This window comes from Vombatus ursinus, unplaced genomic scaffold (genome assembly GCF_900497805.2).
Source record: "Vombatus ursinus unplaced genomic scaffold, bare-nosed wombat genome assembly UNPS02010284.1, whole genome shotgun sequence".
Lineage (NCBI taxonomy): Eukaryota > Metazoa > Chordata > Mammalia > Diprotodontia > Vombatidae > Vombatus > Vombatus ursinus.
The window spans coordinates 4,002,999-4,021,322 of NW_020950062.1; the positions used below are offsets into that span (position 1 = coordinate 4,002,999).

An 18,324-nucleotide genomic window follows, 5' to 3' on the forward strand; every position below is an offset into this window, starting at 1 on the left:
TAGTGCAATATTCTTTGACTTCCAAAGAGAAGAGCTAAATGTACAGCTATGAGATCCCAATACTCTGATTTTATTAAAGCCATGAACAAACTAAACATACTTTAAGTCAGTCACAGATCAAACATAACATAGTGGAGATATACAGTACAAGAACTGATAGTCACAATTATGAACCAGAGTCATCAAGAGTAGGTACTATATTTAGTATCCTCTGATAATTCAGCAAAGTGCATAAAATTCTAGATATATTTGACTTGTGATACTTCCTATCTCTCAGGAAAAAAAAAACCTTTTGGCACTTGAGTAAAGCCTAATTATAACTTTATCTATTTAACTCACCTGTATGGAACAATTAATCTTTCTTTCCTACCCCACAAAAACTGGAAAAAAATTAATCATTAGTCACGCTGTGCAATATTCATAGTCATTACATATGACATGTATTTGTATATGTAATTTATGTATGGTGTTTTAAAGACACTGAAGTAGATACACTGGGAATTAAATGATCATCTTAAATTTTAAAAAGATATGTACAGAAAAGGGAAACAAGGGCAGGTAAATAAGGATGAATCCAAGTATAGCACAGCCCTCAAAGAACAGGGCAGCTAGGTGGCACACTGGTAGAGCGCCAAGCCTGGAGTCAGAAGACCCGAGTTCAAATCTGACCTCAGACATCTACTAGCTATATGCCCCTAAGGAAGTCACTTAACCCGGTGGGTAAATGAGCTGGAGAAGGAAATGGCAAAGCACTTTGCCAAGAAAACCCCAAACAAGGTCACAGAGAGTCAGACATGACTGAAATGAATGAACATTAACAACATAAGATCATGGATTTAAAACTAGAATGGGTCTTACAAAGTCAACATTTTTACAGCTGAAAAAACCGAAGCCCAGCACAGGAAATGAGTTGCCCACAGTCACAAAGGTGCTACAGGTGGAAAAGCGAGGGCATGAAACTGGGTGTTAATCCCCAATCTAGCACTTTCCTCTCGACTGCCAAAGCGGAGAACGCACAGAGGCTGCTAAGTAATACTACAGACAAAAAACAAAAGGTGAAGTCTGGTAGGGTGGAGTTTTCTGGGGTTCCATCAAGTTATAATGGGGAGAAAAGGATAAAAGAGACAGGACAACCATTCATGGCAGGCAGGGATGCTGCAGAGAAGACAGATCTTCCCAACTCTTGTTTTGCTTCTCTTTTTTCTGCCAAGACTAATCTTTTGACCAGAAAGGACAAAACCAAAAACACTTAATAAAGGACTAAAATTTAAGGAAGTAGAGAGATAGTAAAAGAGCACCTAGCAGTCCATGATGAATTTGAGTCAAGATCCACATAAATTACTGAATGCGGTAGAAGTGATTGCTGATCATTATCACACCTAAAAAATAATGGAGAACAGGAGGAATGTGCTGTAGGACTAGAGAAAAGGCAAATGTCCTGATATTCAAAAAAAGAACAAGATTGGAGTGTGCAAACTGGCATACAGACCAATAAGGCAGATTTGATATAGGCAGCTAGGTGGTGCAGCGGATAAAGCAAGGAGCTTGGGAGTCAGGAAGGCCTGAGTTCAAATATGGCCTCAGTCACTTATTAGAAGATGACCATGAGCAAGTCACTTAAACTCCATCTGCCCCAGTTTCCCCATCTGTAAAATGGGAATAATAATAGCCTCTACCTTCCAGCATTGTTATCATGATAAAAATTTGTAAAACACTTTGTGAACCTATTATTATTTAAATTTCTGACAAAAAAACTAGAAGTGCTATAGTAAAAAAAAAAAAAAAAAGATAAGTCACCGATAACCAACCTTCTGGCAGACAGCCTCTCCAAATGTGGCAAGGCTGGCCCTCAGATAATGACATGTCAGGTCTCACTAATAAGCCTTCTAGCTTGAGAGAAGCTACTAAAGCTTATCAGGACCTAGGCTTAAAGAAGCCTCATTCACAATGAGGAATCAGAACAGGACTTCTGTAGGGGCTTACTTATAAAAACAGCTGATTGTATCATACTTTATAGACACCTTTACATTATCTCATTATAATCATTCAATAAATGTGTGATTAATTGCTATGTAATGGATTAACTCCTATTAAAAAGTATTGGGGCAGCTAGGTGGCGCAGTGGATAGAGATCCGGCCTTAGAGTCAGGAGGACCTGAGTTCAAATCCAACCTCAGAGAGTTGACACTTACTAGCCTTGTGACCTTGGGCAAGTCACTTAACCCCAACTGCCTCGCCAAAAAAAAAAAAAATATACATAGTCTTCTCTCAAAAGGCTCAATTCTAAAAGACAGAAAACATGCATCTTATTGGATAAGAGTGAGCTGCAGCTTTCAGGAGAAATTGTTGCTATTTTGGTCATGAGAATACTAACCTGGTGGACATAGGAATAGGGAGTAAGGAGAGAGCACACTATACTGGAAACTATCCAGAGTAATGCCATGTACATATAGAAATAACACTGACCCTCATTCTGACTGCCTATGCATGGCATTTAAGGACCTTCACAATCTGGATCCCTCTTTTCTTTCCAATCTTTTCACACTTTACTCCCTTCTCTGCATTCTACAACATAACTACACTGTCCTATTTACAGTTCCTCAAACACGACCTTCCATCTCCCATTTCTGGTTCACTATCCTGTCCCTCATGACTGAAATGCTTCATCACTTCTACTTCTTACTTCCCCCAACTTCCTTCAAGACTCAAATCCCACCTCCTCCAGGCAGCCTTTCCAGACTCCTCTTCCACTCCTTCAGCTCTGATAGGACATTCCCTCTGAAATTACCTTCCATGTACTTTCTATATATTTTGCATGTTATTGAGAGAGTGTCAAGTAGAATACAGGTTCCGTGGGGAGAAGCAATGTTTCTGCCTTTCTCTGTATCCCCAACATTTAACTTCCGACGTACAGAAATGCTTGTTTATTATGTCTCCCTCCCTCCCAACCCACCAATCCCATTTCCCAGTCTCCGTCCTGGAATAATACCTCCTAGTGGGAACTTCAATTTCTTAGCAGCAAAATGTAGACAGACTTTCAGTGGCAAACGACGGACTGACTGACTACTCCTGCCATCTAGTGGTAGTATCAAAAACTACAGGAAAACCCTAAAGTGACTGTTTTTGTAAAGATACAAAATTTATTCTCCAGAGAATAATAATAATATGCTACCTTTTGTATATAAAGACACTTGTACTGGTCTATCATCAGTAAGGAATGTGCTTTGAATGAATACTTTTTCCAACAGTGGCTGAAAACAAATATTTAATGGTCCATTTAGTCCTCACCCTTAATTTCCCTTAGAGTCAATAGTATGCAAACACACGATATCTGACAGGTACTATTTGTGCAGGTTGTAACCTACGACAGTGTTAAGAACATCACATCACAGAGAATGAGCGTAAGACCTCTGCATCATCAATATGGTACTCTAAGCAACAGAGCCAATCAGAAGCTAGTTATTAAGCATCACTTGTAATAAATATAAATTATATGAGTTTATAAGTACTAATAGCTTACCTCTTTTGGATATGCAAAGGCTGAAGATCCCCAATTGGTAATCCATCTGGTGTAAAGTATTTCAGCAGTTCTTTTGCATCTAGTAAGGTGACCGATTCCCGATGACCATCCTTATGGCCCAGCAATTGCTCAGATGAACGTGACAGCATAGGAGTTCTGTGGGGGAAGGGGGAAGGAGGTGGGGGGAGTTAATCTATTAAGGAAGAACTAGAATTCAACTTGACGATAAAAAGCTAGATCAGAAACTAATAAAATAAAACCTAAACTAACTCTATAGCCAGGAATAAGTAAAGGATTATTACTTTGTTAAAATGCTCCCTCTCTTCCCCCCTTATTCTTGTTACAATGGTTGGCTTGCTTGTTGGGAGGGGGGGGCGGGAGAGTGAAGAGAAATATTTAGAAATAAAGCTAACATATACAGGTATATGTATATATACATATATATGTGTGTGTGTGTGTGTGTGTGTGTATGTGTGTGTGTGTGTGTGTGTGTATATATATGCATAATTTTAAAAGATGTAAGTAAGCTCTTTGAGGATAGGAATTATCTTGGTTTTGTCTTTATATACCAAGAGTCCAGCACAGAGCCTGAAATATAGTAGGTGCTTAATAAATGCTTGTTGAATAAATGTATAAAAAGAGAGAATGACTAAATGTAAGTACAAAAGGAAAAAAAATCTAGAAATCACAACAGATTTCATCCTACATAAGTCAGCAATGCTGGCATGACTTTTTGTGCTGCTGTCGCCTAAGGACAGTACTGAGGTAGGTATTCCTCCTCCACAGAATTTTCTCTGATTAACCTCACCATACTTGAATTTCTTCTTTACATACCACACTGTTTGGCACTTACATAAGGTTTCTAAAATTTCAAACTGTACAAGCTTTTATGACACTGGTAAGTATATCTTCTGTAAACCCTACAAAATTGTAAATTTTTCAGGGCAAGGACTACTGTCCTTTATGTCTCTTTTACCATGTTAAGAATTTACTGAAAGAGTACTGGAATTCAGCATGCTCATGAAAAGATGCAGTCATCATAAAATTCTCAAGGTCTCTTCAAATCATGATTATGGCTCACTATGAAAAGGCAATGAATCACCAGCATGAAATACCTGACATTTGGATACTATTTTATACTTGTCTAAGTCCTGCTTTCAACAGCCACAAAGGGTAGATAAGGTACAAGTATTATTGCTAACTGAGGTAATGGGTACAAAAGTACTTTGAATAGCTAAAATTATTATACAGGTGTAAGGTACTCTAATTTCACAGATAAGGAAACTGGGAAACAGTAGGGTTAAAAGAATTGGCCAAAGTTATATAACTCTCCAATAACACAGCCAGGACTATAACATAGGTCTCTGGACTTCCAAGCTGGGTGCTTATTATAATAAAAAAAAAGTCACCAAAAATAGCTAGCTATAGAAAGTAATGAGAACTGAAAAAGGAGAACAATTAAGTTTTGACTCAAGGAAGAGCTTTGCAACATTGAAGTAACACTATATTTAATCAGAAGTCCATTCAAAACTCCTATCACATAACCCTGTTCCCAAGATATAATGAAGTGATATTTTATCTCTACAGAATATTTATTTCATGATTTTACATTAATGAAAGAGAGTATCTCTTCCTCTTCTCATTCTCCAAATTGGGTTCTAATCTATGTGATTACATACTAACACTGTAGTTTTAGAATTGTAAATTACTTTTATTAACTGATGACAAATATACTTATACTGACCTTGTCTTCATTCAAAATTCTTCTTAATTTTTGGATGAAAGATATAAAGGCTAATAAAAGTCAAATAATATTTTTAAAACCTTCCGTAGCCTTCTTTTATAATGAAATCAGATGTTTGCATTATGATGTACTTTATTTTTGAACTTGACATAAACTGCTTCCTGGCATGGTCTAATTTTTATCTGGCAACTGATGAATATTGACTCAGTTTAACACCAGATTATTTTTTATTCTTCATACAATGGGAAAAATGTATAATTTGTATTTGTGAAGTACTTCACATACAAGAATAACAAAGCATTTTAAAAATAATGGTTCATAGGGTAATGCTCATATGTATGAGTGAGATTACAAGGTAGTAGCTTCCCCCCCATTACCCCTACTTAAACTTGCTTTACACACCAAACAAATTCAGAAACAAAATCAACATCTTTTGCCCACATTCACCCCAAATTAAGGGTTGAGAAGGCATTCCCTTAATTAATTTCTGGTGCTGACACAGAATAGAAAACAAGCAAATCTGTCAGAGAACATGCTAGAAAAATGAAGTGATAAACACCTAAAAACACCAAGGTACTCAATAAATACCACTAAATAATCCCCTAAGTCAACAAATCAACAAGCATTTATCAAACACTTAATATGTTCCAGGAACTGTGTGAAGTGACCGGGATAAAAAGAAAAAGCAAAAACACAGTCCTTGCCCTTACAGAGCTCCCTTTCTAATGGGGGAGACAACATACAAACAACTCTTTACACACATGATATACAGAGGGCAAATGGGAGGTGACCTCCGAGGGGAGGCAAGGACTGGGAAAGGTCTCTTCTAGAAGACAGAACTTGAACTGAATCTCGAAGGAAGCCAAGAAAGCCAACAGAAGAAAATGAGGAGGGAAGGCATCCCAGGAATGAGGGACAGCCAATGCAAAGGTATGGAGTCAGGAGATGGAGTGTTGTTTGTGAAGAGCAACAAGAAGACCAGTGTCACTAGACTGTAGTATATGCAGAGGAGAGCAAAGTGTAAAAAGACTGGAAAGGCAGGGACGGGTCAGGTTGGGAAGGCCTTTAAAAGCCAAATGGAGGATTTTGTATTTGATCCTGAAGGTAATGTGGAGCCAGTGGAGTGTGCTGAAAACAAGGAGACAGAGTCACAGCTCTACATTGGGAAGATCATGTTGGCAGTTAAGCACAGCCCGGTCGCAGGGGCATTAAAGAAGAGAAGGGGCCGATATCAAAGATGCTGTGAGGCTTGACAACAGATTGACAACCAGACAGTCATACATGCAACTCTATGCCTAAATAACAAGATAAATTTAATCATGACTCTATAGTTACCATTAATTCATAATAATTACCTGAATTTTTGCTTAGCTTTTTCAAAGGTTTCCAAGTTCTGAAGAACATGTCTTTCTGGCCATTCCAAGGGATTAGTTTCCGGAAATGTGGATTCTGAAGAATTTTTTTTTTAGAAATGAGTAATAATAGTAATAGCTCATAATTATACATCATTCTTACAATTTGCAAAGATTTGCAAATTTTGCCAACATTATCTAATTTGATTCTCACAACAATTGTGTAAAGAAGTACCACAAATATTGGTATCTCCATTTGACAGATGAAGAAACTACGGTTGAAAAAGGCTGACCACCTTGACCACAGTCACATAGGAAGCCAACACCCATTGGAGTTGATGAAGCAAGCCACGAAGATTCAAATCACAGCCTCTTCTGACTCTAAGTCTAGCATTCTTTCTGCTATATCCCCTAAAAGGTGCTAACAAACTGAATTTTGTTGTATATAAAGATACCAGTAACTACATGTCTACAAACTCAGAGTATTAGACCACCGAGGTCATTGATACAATAAGGACCACAAGCTCATTCCTTTATTAAAAATTATTTATTGATGTATCTCCCATATATTCTGTATTCTGCTATGCACTATAGGAGATAACAAAATTTGTAGGGAAAGGAGAAAAATAGTAACTTTATTCATGCTCTATTTGCCTGCTAGGCTAGTTTTTAAAAACAGGCTGGTATATTTTTTATTATTTACAAAACTGAAATTAGCAGGATTACAAACTGTTTTAAATGAAAGATCAAATTTGCCATTTAAAAAAATCAAAAGATCAGAAATTAGGAAGTAAAACAAGTAAATTTTCCATTGGGGGAATACTTTTAGAATTATGGAAAAGTCAAGATAAACTAGTATTACCAGAGCTCAAACTCCTAATATTCACATGAATATAATTAAAATGGAAAAAAAATCTGCAGGCTCAGATTTTTCCTCTTGAATGTTTACTTACATTTAAAAACATGTTTATTCCAGAAAGTAGTCTTAAACATTTTTTAACCATTTCAGTGGCCTACTGTTTATACTTTAAGACTGTTCTAACCTCATTAAATCAATACTAAATTAAATGAAGTTAGTTTCTGTCCTTCAAGAAGGGATGAGTTGGCTAATTTTTTGGATTATTTAGATACTACAGGACTATCATTTTAAAATATTTAACTACTCTCAATGTTGATATTGTTCTTCACTGAAAGTATAAAAGTGAAACATTACTTGTTCTGATCAGCCATGAGCTGAGAGAATACAAATAAACAGCCATGATAAAAAATATTTACTGACATGCTTCCAAATAATTCAACAAAAATGGTCCATTCGACAATGAAGACTGCACAAACATAAAAGATGAAGGACAATGCCATGACAGGGAATGGAAAGACCTGACAAAAAATTCATGTGTTACAGGGTTTTCTTTGTATAATATTTTAATCTGATTTTAAGAAAACTATAGGAAACATTTCCACTTATCTAAAAGTGAAACTTCTGGTGTGTTCAACACCCCTTGGAACACAACTGGTAACCCAAAGCAAAAAAAGGTCACTAGGTAATGAGCAAAATAGTCATCATTAAGCCCAACTATTTTGCACCACAGAACAGATGACAGAGAAGAGCAGGTAAGAAATATTATTTTAGGAAAGGGCTCAAAGCCAACACTGAAAAGAATCACAAGCTCCCAGAGCAGACAGAAGGATATGAGATCAAGAAAACAAATGATTTACCTTGGTGAGGAGTTCTTCATCATGGACTGAAGCAAAGGAAGAGAGACTGAAGGAGGGTTGTGAACTGTGGAGTTGGGGAGAAGAGGGATCTTGAACTAAACACTTCTGTTTTCTCAATAAAGTAGAAGACCAGGTCTTTTGATGGAGATATGGAAAAGGGGAAAAAAGATAGGTAGTGTAGGCAGTCTAAGAAGAAGAGGGATCACATGGCAAAGCTACTATGCAAAGTGTGAGAAACTCAGGGAAGAAAAAAAGATTACCATGGAGCAGCAAGAGACCCACTGAGAGTTATATGACTTTTTTAGCTATATATGAATACAAATAGAGAAGATGGATGATGGGGGTAACTAAAAGCTGCAGTTTGGCAAGGGAGATGGATAAAAGGACAAGTGAGCAAAGGACTTAAAGTTAAGTAGTATACAGCTGAACTACAAAAGGGAGGAAGGGCGACCAGAACAGAACAGCTGATCTCATGAACTGGGAAGACAGGGAGTAGTTGAAGAGAATGGAGAGAATGGTGAACATGGAGAAAAAGCTCAGCACAGGTGAAGAACAGGAAAAGATGAAAGGAGAGGAGGTTCTAGTCTGAGACAAGAACACCAGAGTTCTTTATCAAGGAAGCGGTACAAAGAGGGGAGACAGTGAGTTCATGGAAATGTATGTGAGAAGTGAAGTGAAGATAGACAGCATGGAAGTTAGAAGGCTGATGAACTGAGAGGCCAGAGTGTTCAAGGGAACATCCACATCTATGTTGAAGTCCCTAAGTAAATATGAAGACAAGGATTAAGATAGAGAGGATATCTGTGAGCAAAGTTCTAAAGCTCTTGAGAAATAGAGGAAAATGTCCTGGAGGTCAACAGATGACTTCAACAAAGAACTGAGTGGGTACATAATGAGATTTGCTCCATGAATCCATAATGATGGATGATGCAAATGTTACAGGAAGAGAAGTTGTGGCAAAAAAAAAAAAAATTAGTCTAGGAATAGAAGTAAAGAATTCTTCCTGTCCAAGAACAGTCACTCAGTATTGGAGAGGATGGCCAGGTATATAGTGACTTCTGGAGAAAATTTGGTTTGCAACAGCCCAAGAAGATACAAAGGCTATGAAGTGAAAATATCTAAGATACAGAGCTTTCTTTAAAATAGACCAAAAACTGTAGAGGTTAAAATGTAAAGGGAGTGGGAACTGAGAATGATATGGACTGTGGAAGAGCAGGGTTAAGGTGGATAAAGAATATGGATGAAAACGGTGAAAATATACAAGTATAAAAACAAATTTCACAAAGCAGAGGAAAAATGTATATTTTACAATGTTTAATAAAGTTCAGCCTTTTGAAAAATATCCAATGTATTTTATATACTTACACAACTAAAAGAAATTATGAATTTGGATAAACAGATACAGCAAAATACAAAGAATACCCATTTATACACAGTAACAGCCACGTTTTGTGATGCCTAACTTTGACAGACTTAGCCCTTCTCAGCAATGCAAGGATCTCCAAAAGTCTCATGATGGAAAATGCTACCCACTTTCAGAGAAAGAACTATGGAGTTTGAATGCAGATCAAAGCATACTATTTGCTCTTTTTTTTTCTTCTGTATTGTTTTGTTTCCTCTTTCTTGTGGTTCCAGGTCCTATTAGTTCTAATTCTTCCTTACAATGTGACTAATGTGAAAAAATGTTTAATAGGGCGGCAGCTAGGTGGTGCAGTGAATAGAGCTCTAGCCTTGGAGTCAGAAGGACCTGAGTTCAAATCCAGCCTCAGACACTTAACACTTACTAGCTGTGTGACCCTGGGCAAGTCACTTAACCCCAATCGCCTCACCCCAAAAAAAAATGTTTAATAGGAATGTATATGTAGAGCCTATATCAGAGTGCACACCATCTTGGGGAAGCAGGCAGAAAAGGAGGGGGAGAAAAATCTAAAACTCAAAAGTGTATGAAAGTGATCGTTGAAACTAAAAATAAATAAAAATTTTTTAAAATTTAAAAAATTAAAAAGAAAAAGAGTATACATTTAAAGAAATAAAATACTTACCTCTAGTTATTTCTGAAGTTTTGATTTTGTTTCTAGCCTTGTAAAGAGGTGTTTTAGGAATACTGGCATCAAAAGATTCTATAAAACGTTCCCTTGTGAGTGATAACAGAGTACTGAGTTCATGAACAGAAATTGTAGCAGGCTGTCCTATAGATTGCCTTCTTCCTATGAGACAAAATAGATCAACTTATGACAAAACCACAGCCTAATTATAACCCATTTACTACAATTTTAAATTTACTCCCTAATAAATACAAGCTTCTTCTAAATCAAATATCTAAATATAGTACTAATTTTATTGTAACTAATTATTCAGGGTATAGCTGGATTAACTTTGTACATTACACTTAGATGGCCATCAATTACAGAATCCTTACAATTACTATATCAACAACAAAAAAAGGGTAAAATAGCAAAACAGCAGAAAATAAAAGCTTTTGATATGAGATAAAACTAAAAGGTAAACTAATCATAACTTCTGATAATACTGTTATCATTAAAACTGATTTATAAGCACTTGTATCATTGGGTGGTATATAAAATCTAACACATAAGTAAAAAGTAAAGTCTGTCAAACTAGCTATATTATTTTCTATAATAAAAAGTTCTCTATATGCATAGAGAAGTGACAGATTATTATATGCTGAGCTTTGAACACCTTGGATTAGTTTCTACAGTATGACTTATGAAGAAATAAAAAAAAAAAGCAATAAACTCTATCAGAGTTTAAATCTTGCTATAGTCAAGTACATACACCACCATGTGCTATGTACTCATCAAGATATAAAGTTTATGAGAAAAATCTGGAAAGACTTGTATGGACTGATGCTGAGTGAAGTTAGCAGAAGCAGGAGAACATTGTACACAGTAACTGCCACCTTGTGTGATGACTAACTTTGATAGACTTAGCTCTTCTCAGCAATGCAAGGATCTAAGACACCTCCAAAAGTCTCATGATGGAAAATGCTATTCACATCCAGAGAAAGAACTATGGAGTTTGAATGCAGATCAAAGCATACTATTTGCTCTTTTTTTTTCTTCTGCTTTGTTTTGTTTCTTCTTTCTTGTGGTCACTCCTATTGGTTCTAATTCTTCTTTACAATATGACTAATATGAAAATATGTTTAATAGGAATATATATGTAGAACCTATATCAGATTGTATGCCATCTCGGGGAGGAAGGTGGGGAGGGAGGAGGAGAAAATTTATAATTCAAAAGCTTATGAAAGGGAATGCTGAAAACTAAAAATAAGTTAATTTTAAAAAAGATATAAAGTTTAGATCAGATTGGCCCGTAACCTAACAGAGCTTACAGGCTAAGAGAATGAAATACCAACACAAATAGTTGTAGAAATGATTTTTGTTAAGTAAATTTGAATGTTATAAAATAAAGTGCTAAACGAAATTTGTAAAGGAATGTAATTAGTAACTAGGGAATCAGGACAGACTCCATGTAGGAAGTTATATTTAAAAAGAATTTTAAAAAGTAGGCAGAAGGGGCAGCTAGGTGGCACAGTGGATAGAGTACTGGCCCTGAAGCCAAGAAGGACCTGAGTTCAAATCTGGCCTCTGACCAAACACTTGACACTTACTAGCTGTGTGACCCTGGGCAAGTCACTTAACTCCAATTGCCTAAAAAAAAAAAAAGAAAAAAAAAAGGTAGGTAGAATTTAACAGGCATATTGAAAAGGTCTGAGGTGCTACAGCCCTGAGAATGCCAAGGCGGTGCTGCCTAGAACTAATTCACACACTCAAGCCTTCCCTTAGTCAAGGGGCAAAAAGTTTATTATGACACCAATAGAAACGAGTCAGGGTTCTTAAGGAACCTGCAAGCTTAATGAGGATGATGCTGGGGCTTATATGGAAAAGGAACAAGACAAAGGAATGCCAAGGATACTGATTAGGTAATCTAAACTTCAAGGGATATAGGAGGGGTCCAGGTATCTTTGGGAGCAAGTGCCTATAATCTAAGGGAAAATGCAGGGAGTCTGCAGAGATAGCTTTGTTGATATTAAACTGAAGGAGAAAAAACAGTTTTTTCTGTTTAGTTGCCAGAGGCATGGACCTTGGGGGTCTGGCACGAGGGAGAGTCCTTGGGCCAACCACGAACAAAAATCCTTGGGCCAGGCACCTCTGTGTCTGTTCTGATAACAGCATGTGCTCAACAACAAGAGAATATTTTTCACCGGACAGGGGCCTACTGAGAAATTGGGGGGTTTCCAGAGACATGATCTTAGGGCTGGGGCCCAAGTGCCCCCATCGAGAGAGACAGTGTGGCATTGGAGAAAAGGTACTAGATTTAGAGTCAAGAAAATTGAAGTGATTTCAAGTAGTTTATTCTATGAAGACTAAAATGGAAGGGAATTTCACCCCAATTCCACAAAAATGTAGACTCTTTATTGATTAATTCTAGGTGTTTTACATTCTTAAGGCTACCAGTACAATACCCACACCTAGTTTCTGTTATCCTTCCACAGCTGCTACATAACTGCCTTACCTCCTTTGTTAAATCAGAAATGCCTCAGATCAGCAGTGGGCCATATGAGGCCCACAATCTTCCTGGGTGCAGGTCAACACAGATTAAAATATAGTTCCTAACTAATTTTAATGTGTTAATGTATTAATAAAAAATATAAGCACATACATGACCCATAGGGATTCTTATGTATGGTTTTGTGGCTCCTATTTTATTTAAGTTCAACACTAATGCCCAAAGCATTTCTTTTGTTATTTCTTACACAAAAATCATAATAAAATCATTGATATTATATTACATTCTATTTCTACCCACCATGCATTTTTCCACTGTTCTTTGGGTAGTCTACATTTTTGATTCTTCAATGTCCATAACTCACAGCCATAGAGCATAGAGGTAAGAACAGTTTAAGTAAAATCCTTACTGATAACAGGAAATTGGACTACCAGAAGACTACTAGGTCCATTCTACCTCTTCAATTCAGAGATTGTTCTAGAAACTTGTAATAATTTCCCTTACTCAGAGCCTGAAATAATAAGTTTTTTATATAAGGATAGAACAAAGAGGATTATGTTAAATCACAGCAAGAGAAATTTAGGTCAGACACAAAGAATAATTTTTTTTTCCTGTAAAGATATGTTAATCAAAGTGTTACTAAGGGAGGTTGGGGAAATCTCTTTCCCTGATGAATATTAAGAACAAGATACCTAATACGTCTAGAATTAGTTAGGTACAGATAAAGGGGTTGAAAGTGTGTGTGTTTAATGGAAAGAGTCCTGAGCTACACACTAAAAGACTCTAGGCCCAATTCTACCATTAACTGGTTGTGAGAGACCCTGTGCAAGTCATTTAATCTTTCTGAGGGCAACAATCTAAGTTTTATGTATCGTGCAGGTAGAGAGGTTGTGAAGAAAAAAGGAATAAATCAAGACAAAGTTCTTTTGGGAAAAAATGACTCTATAAAAGATTAAGAGATGCTATTTTATTTTTAAGTCCTTTTTAAACTCATAAAACATATATGTATACACGCACACACCTGTCTGACCCCTAAAATTCAGAATCCAGGTCAGAGATCACCTCTGGGAAAGATAAGGTAGGAAATACAAAGGGCACAAGATGCTGTTTCTATCTTCCATCCCTCATCTGGATCATGATTCCTTCACAGAAAATAGCTAGGCAGCAGAGTGGATGAACTTTGGAGGTGGAAGTCAGGAAGACAAAGGTTCAATCCCACCTCAGAAATACTAGTTGTGTAATCCAGGGCAAATCATTTAGTCTCACCCAGCCTCAGTTTCCTCAACTGTAAATAGGGATAATAATAGTACCCATCTCAAGAGGGGTGCTATAAGGATCAAATGAGGTAACATAAAGTACACTACAAACTTTATAGCATTACATAAATGCTATTGTTATTATGATTATTAAATAGGGAACCATAAGGTTCTTACAGTAATTTTCAGACCATAGCCTCTGAAGCAATGGAATTAAGGCAATCATGACTAATGCCCCACAGTAAAGCTGCTTGTAGCTAGAAACACATACCTCAGTTTACATCATTAACTAGTTCTCTGAAAACAAGATGCTAGACAAAATGATTTTAAGGGGTGATGAGCTCTATAGAAGCAATACGATTCAAGAAGTAATGGGTTATTAGCTGGAAGATGTTACAATAGGGGTTCCTTGTAACATAGAAATGACACTACAAGATAGGGCAGCATTATGTGAAATATGCCTCTATGTTATTTTGGAAGTCATTCCAGGGGCATAGTAAATAATAACATTAGGATAACAATAATAACAACTGATATTTTATAGAATTTTTAAATCTGCTATGTGGTTTACCTTATACGTAAAAAGTGCATTTCCTGATATGATTCTCACAACAATCCCTTGAGGTAAGTACTACAGGTATTTTTATCCCCATTCTACATGTAGAGAAAGAGGGTCTAAGAGCAGTCAGATGATTTGCCCAGATCCATATATCAAGTGGATATCCAAGGTGGGATCTGAAGCCAGGTTTTCATGACTCCAAGTCCAACTTGCTATCCATTAGGGAAAACTACCTCACAAAACATGTCAAAAGCTATCTTCCTACAAGTCTTTATTTATAAATTGTGAACATCAGTAGGTGAAGCAGAATTACTGTTATATCAGATGTTAGAAGACAAGAGGTTTCTAATCCCAGTTGTGTGATGTTGGACAAGTTATTAACGTTTTTCTCACATTAGATGATTTCTAAGGTTTTTTCCAGCTTCAAAACTCTATGATATGACTTTTTTTTATGTTGGAAACAATTATCTTTATTCAGTGATATTCTATGAGCCAAATAACATGTACAGTAATTTCCTCTTTTTCAATATTATCAAGCTACCTTCCTCACATGGCATTTTGTTTCAGTTAAAGCTGCCCAATCAAGAGAATTCATATTTTGCAATAAGCTATATAAAAAATGTTCTGTTTGTCCTCATAATTAAGGAGCATTTGGAAAGCCTTCACTATGATACTGACTTAGTATTCACATAAAGGTGAATATTTCAATTACTATCTTTACCAACGAAAAAGCATACATACATACACACACACACACACACACACACACACACACACACACCCCCCCCCCCCCCCCCCCCAATTAACCAAACTCAACAGTAAAAGTAAAGAACTCCTATTATATGTTAAGGGATATTCTTGATTGTTTATAAGTGAGCCTCAGAATAAAAAACATCTCCAAATAGAGACAATCAAATTAATTTATATGAAGTTTGCATTGGCATGTATTGTTCTTCAGTCACATCCAACTCTTCATGACCCCTAATGGATAGCAAGTTGGACTTGGAGTTTCCTTGTCAAAGATATTGGAGTAGTTTGCCATTTCCTTCTCCAGTTAATTTTACAGATGAAGAAACTGAGGCAAACAGGGTTAAGTGACTTGCCCAGGTCACACAGCTAGTGAATGCCCGAGAAGAGATCTGAACGCAGGAAGAGGAGCCTTCCTGACTCCAGGTGCAGTATTCTATCCGGTGCACCACCTAGCTGCCTTTATTGGCATGTATTACATACTGTTTTTTTGTAGATTTAGCTTCCTAGTTACTCATTCAGCAAATATTTTAACATTTGTTATGGGTAAGGCACAGTGCTAGAAGCTATGAAGGAAAGAAAGATGCTTGAGATTTAGTCCTTCACATTTAGCAGTTTCTGAGCCAGCAGGTTAATAATACATAAAACCATATAACTGTAACAGAAGGTTCAACAGTAGAATGTAAGCTCTTTCTAAGGATTGTTTCATTCATTCTTGTATCCCCAGCTGCCAAGCACACCATCTGACACATAATGAGTGCTTAACAAATACTTAATGACTGACTGATAAGCAGAACCCAAGGGAACTTTCTGGAAGAAGAAATCATTTCTTCTTTCTGCTAATAGTAGCCTGCCAATCCTGAAAGGTAAGAATACGTGAGTGACAAAAGAAGATTGGGACCGTTTGGCCAAGGAAAGCTGATTTAGGATTTTAAAATGTGCAGACAGCGTACTCAAAATAGAGAAACCAAATATGGGTAAGTGAGGCTAGATTTTTACTTCAATAGCTCTGTGACTTCCTCTATGTGGTGGAGGAAATTCTGCATAGAGGTTCTATCTTACATACTGGGAAGCTGATTCTAGGTTTCTTTTTACATTTGGGTATAAACAGGGGAGAGCGAGTGGTACAGAACCCCATTGTAAATTTACACAATAAAATAGGCTGTTGAACTCAAGACATTTAAAAGGGTTTTTCAAGAAACTAATTACAGATAGTACTTATTTTATAATATATTGCATTATTGTACTTCGTTTGTTCCTTCAATTCATTTTAAAATTTCCTGGTACTAAATCAGTCAGTCTGCAAGCATTTATTACGTCCTTATTTGTGAGGCACTGTGCTAAGCTCTGAGGATACAAAGAAAGGTGGATACATAGTCCTTACTCTCAAGGAGATCACATTCTAGTGGGGTAGACAACATGCAAACAACTATGTGTAAATGATCGATAGCTGGATAGACAGATAGACAGACCCACAAACATACAGGGTAAAAGGGAGGGAATCTCAGAGGGAAAGCACTACCAACAGGAGGCTTGTTAGGGGATAGAGAGATGGAGATCAGGAAAGGGCTGTGTCAGGAAGTGGGATTTGAACTGAGTCGTGAAGAAAGCCAAAGAGCCTAGGATACAAAAAGGAAAAGGGAAAGTATTCTAGGCATGAAGTACAGGTAGTAAAAAGGTATGGGATCAGCAGATGCAATGTTTTCTGCAAGGAAGCAAGAAAACCAGTGTTGCTGGATCAGTCAAATAAAAGATTTCATATTCGATCACAGAAGTAATAGAGAGCCACTAGAATTTACTCATTTGGGGGGAAGAGTTCCGCGTAATTTGAAATGGTCAGACTGGCATGTCAAGAAGATTAATTTGACAGTTAAGTGGAAGATGGACTGGAGAGTAGAAAGACTTGAGGCAGGGAGAGCATCCAGCAAGCTATCATAATAGTCCAGATATGAGGTGATGAGGGCCTGCACTAGGGTGGTAGTTGTGGGATGTATATGTAAATGGAATGGTACTAACATAGTGAATTATAAGGCTCACTTCAGTCACTGCTTAATTATTCCTTCTGATTTTAAGTTTAATAAGCAACACCCAAATTACCTTATAAATTAAAATCAATTTAGCCATTCATACTTAAGTAACATTTTCCTTCCGTACTCTCAAAAACTAAAGATTTTATTATTATATTGATTTAATAATTCAAAGAATTGTGAAGTGTATCATATTGGATTAGCAGATATCCACTGAATTTTCCATCATTCTGATACCAGTTGGGAAGAGTTTTCTAATTGGTAGCAAAGGAATCTGAGCCTTTTCTGAATGTTTTTATAACTGTGGTGGCGAAATATGGATCAAGAAGGCTATCTAAGTAGGGTGTGAAGAAGAATCAGAAGTGTACCACTGCTCCCAACACACAAGTACAGAAAGAAGCCTATATATACATACATACATACGTGTGTGTGTGTGTGTGTATATATATATATATATATCTGTGTGTGTGTGTGTGTGTGTGTGTGTGTATATGCATATATATATATATAGGGGTAGTGTCACTTGAAAGATAAGGTATATGGGAATCACCTACAGAGACAGGGAGACTAAAAACTTGGAAATAGCCAATTATAATGAGTACTATGAAACATGATAGCCAAATCACTATGGAATAATTGGCCTAAGTTCTCTGAAGTTGGTGGTACATATTAAAGATTTGAAATAAAACCCGATGACATACATTTTTGAAAGGCTTGAAAAAATAAGTACACAGAAAATAAAGTGCTCAGCACCTTATTTAAGATCCTGAATTTTAAGATATAACATTCCCTCCCTGACAGATTTTAAGACAAGGATTCAAAACTTCCCAATGTAGAACTCCTTTTATTTGCTAAAAAGAGAACAATCCT

At 36.6% G+C, this 18,324-nt stretch overlaps 1 protein-coding gene across 3 annotated transcripts in view; it reads right to left on the reverse strand.

Annotated features, from left to right (window-relative positions):
* MTBP (MDM2 binding protein) overlaps positions 1 to 18,324 on the reverse strand; it is an 83,084-nt gene that overhangs the window by 28,966 nt on the left and 35,794 nt on the right. For all 3 annotated transcript variants that reach the window (XM_027854072.1, XM_027854071.1, XM_027854070.1), the window contains exons 14-16: positions 10,375 to 10,539; positions 6,620 to 6,713; positions 3,521 to 3,676 (exon numbers count right to left, since the gene is read on the reverse strand). In XM_027854072.1, coding sequence (XP_027709873.1) covers positions 3,521 to 3,676; positions 6,620 to 6,713; positions 10,375 to 10,539 — 415 coding nt within the window. The remainder of the gene's footprint in view (positions 1 to 3,520; positions 3,677 to 6,619; positions 6,714 to 10,374; positions 10,540 to 18,324) is intronic.